General features: G+C 28.1%; 1 protein-coding gene across 1 annotated transcript in view; it reads right to left on the minus strand.

Moving 5' to 3' along the window:
- Positions 1–650: 650 nt before the first annotated feature.
- LOC117114279 overlaps positions 651–3067 on the minus strand; it is a 46883-nt gene continuing 44466 nt past the window's right edge. The window contains exon 5 of the mRNA XM_033257898.1: positions 651–1150. Within this exon, the coding sequence (XP_033113789.1) occupies positions 1145–1150 (6 nt within the window). The 3' untranslated portion in view covers positions 651–1144. The remainder of the gene's footprint in view (positions 1151–3067) is intronic.

Raw genomic sequence — 3067 nt, forward strand, 5'->3', positions numbered from 1 at the left:
AAAATGTGCTTGGCACGAGCTATCCAATACCACAGGACTTATTAAGTACTGACTGTGTCCATAATGGAGGTTCGACTCTATACCAAATTAAAATGTCTTTCATGTATTTTAGTAAGTTATGAGTTCTCAAACATAAATTAGAATGAGATAGAATTGCCTTTGCCAATTAAGGGATGCATAAATAATATGTTTCCTGTACTGTAATTTTTATGGACCTTAAAACTGACTGAATAATTTTATAATCAATTGTAGTAAATCAGCAAAACATATATTTTTTGGGATGTTCAAAAGTTATTTGATGATTTGAAATTGAATATCTCATTACAAAGGATGTTTTCATTTTATCCTTTGAAATGAGATGTTCAATGTAAAAATTGTCACTTTTATGTATTTTTTTTTAAAGAGTTTTTTCTACAATCAAACAATTTTAACTTCATGGGAAGTGTACTCACTTTCAGTGACTTGAGTACTGTTTTTTTTTTTACACTGTTTCCCCTAAAAAAATATTGTTCAAGATATAAATTTCAATTTGATAAATTTTAAACACTGGCTTCATTAATGCATATTATTAAGGATGACACATTCTTTGAAGTTATAGTAGAATTTTTACTTTTTCTTATTTTTTAGGCAGATAGAATATCAATACAAATTTAACATAATATTAATACAAATTTAACATAAGGTAGCACACAGAATGGTATAGTTATTTCGATGTATTTTCGTTACAACCACATCTTAGATGAGACTATAATACAAGATCATGTTTCACCCAACACATGATCACTTATAAATCGCTTATTATTTATGAAACGTTGAAGGTCATTAATTATTATTTTAGTCTTCCCGGTACTGCCCAGCCAAGTTTTGTGGCGCTGACTGGAATGCGAACATTTTACAATATAATTGAAACACTGGATCCAGATCTTCTTTTTATCCTTCTGCCACTAGGGCACTCAATGATAGTTTGTAGGTTTATTTTAGGTCATGTTTTTCTATCTCACTTTTCTCACTTGCTTTGCATGAGCCAACTCAATTTCACTGTATTTCATTATGTTATACAATGACAATAAATACTGAACGAATGAATGAACATTTTCGATGAAAGCAATCATAGTGATGCCTTCTGGAAGAGCCTATGATGTCATTATACCTGCAAAAGTCAATCAATATACAGTATTACTTTGGATGCATTTAAAACATTTTTTTTTTATATTAACAGCAAATGACTCACCTACTAGATAGATAACCTCATTGAATCTCTATAAGCCTGGTCTCATTAAAAGGCTTTAAGGAATGCAGTGTTGAGAACAAATCTTGGGATTTACAAGATTATCTTTGCTCTCTTTTTGAATCTAATAGCGTAATACACTAATAACGGGATAAACATAAATTTATAAAATTATGTAAATTCCCTAAATACAAAGAATAATATTAGCAATAACAAAAAATTACCAATTATAATATAATTTTTAATATAATAATAGCAATATATATATATGCCATGTGTATGTTTCCTCCTCAACACTGTACAAAGCAAGAAACCTATAAAGTGGAAAACTGAGACTGGGAATAACTATTATTGGTAATCACCATTATTATCATAACAATACAAATAATAATATGATCTACAAAAATAAAAAATTATATATAAATCAATGACTATAAAACAAATAAAATAAGTACCTTATTTGACTAACAAACAAAACAAGCTTAAGTACACTAGGTCAAGTAGCTTTATCAGGTGAAGGAAAATAACAACAGCTTGAGCTACAGTAGGGAAATGTTGTGTTTCAAATAAACTAGTTATTAAAAATGTCCTACCCTTTTTAATTTTTGTAATATATTTGATTAATTTGGCCACTAATTTTACTCAAATTTTAATTGATTAATTAACACTTAGCTATACTGTTAAGCTAAAACTTCCCATTTAAATTAAGTTATTACCTTTCAATTATAAATAATTATAGAATGTCTTTCCGGCAATCGCACACGTAACATTGTTTCCATATACTGTATACAGTACTTCAGTACTCTTAAAATTGTTTGATAATCAATGACTTAAGAAACTGTTATGTATTATTATTATTATTATTATTATTCTTATTATTACTATTATTGTTATTATTACTATTCTTTTTATTACTACTATTATCATTATTAAATTTTGCTGCACATTTTTGTCACTGCTGTTTGGATGTGAATTTTCTATGATTTCTTGTATTTTTTTACTATTTAACAACTCAGTTTTGTAATTCTGATTTAGTTCAGCAATATATGATCCTTATATAGTACAGATCCTTAACTCATCTGTTATATTTTAAAGGTTTTCTAGATCTTATGGCCAATGGTATGTATATAGTAGAATGAAAACACAGTGACAGTTAATAATCAAAACAATGTGCAGTTTTACTGACACATCAATCATAAACAGACAAATGATTTGAATGCATCATGTTAGGCTTGAAGGGTTAATACATTTATCCCCCAAAGTTACTAAGCAAATTGTTGAATATTATCTGTTCCAATTTATTATCAAATTTGAAATGACGCCCATTTCTGATTACCATAATGAAAACAAATCATCAGTCATAACATACAATGAATGCACTTACAGATGGTTCAATACTGGCACTAAAATTGATTTTGGATTAAGTGTAGGCTTTATATTGGTGTTACTCCAACCATTAACTAGCACATCCCACAAACAATGCTGCAACTCTAATAATACCTGCAATCCACATCACCACTGGACAGATATTTTGCAATAAACTAATAACAAAACATTTTCTTGAGGACACTTAAAAACCAGGCTCCAGAGAAAAAATAAAATTTCAAAATGTTGTACAACTGATTTTTCTAAGACACAAAAATGGTGTTCGACAAAAAATCAGAAAAAAGGGTAAAATTCCTTTTCCCCCAGTTTTTAAATATTTGAAAATCTGTATCTCATTAACCATTCTCGATTTTTTCATCAGAGATAAGATGCACAAATTCATAACTAATTTCAAAGTGAATTAAGAAAGATATTTAATAAAAAAAAAACTCATATTAGAGAGTTATCTTATAT

Source organism: Anneissia japonica, unplaced genomic scaffold (assembly GCF_011630105.1).
Source record: "Anneissia japonica isolate Jap-2015-1 unplaced genomic scaffold, ASM1163010v1 scaffold199_len4679917_cov187, whole genome shotgun sequence".
Classification (NCBI taxonomy): domain Eukaryota; kingdom Metazoa; phylum Echinodermata; class Crinoidea; order Comatulida; family Comatulidae; genus Anneissia; species Anneissia japonica.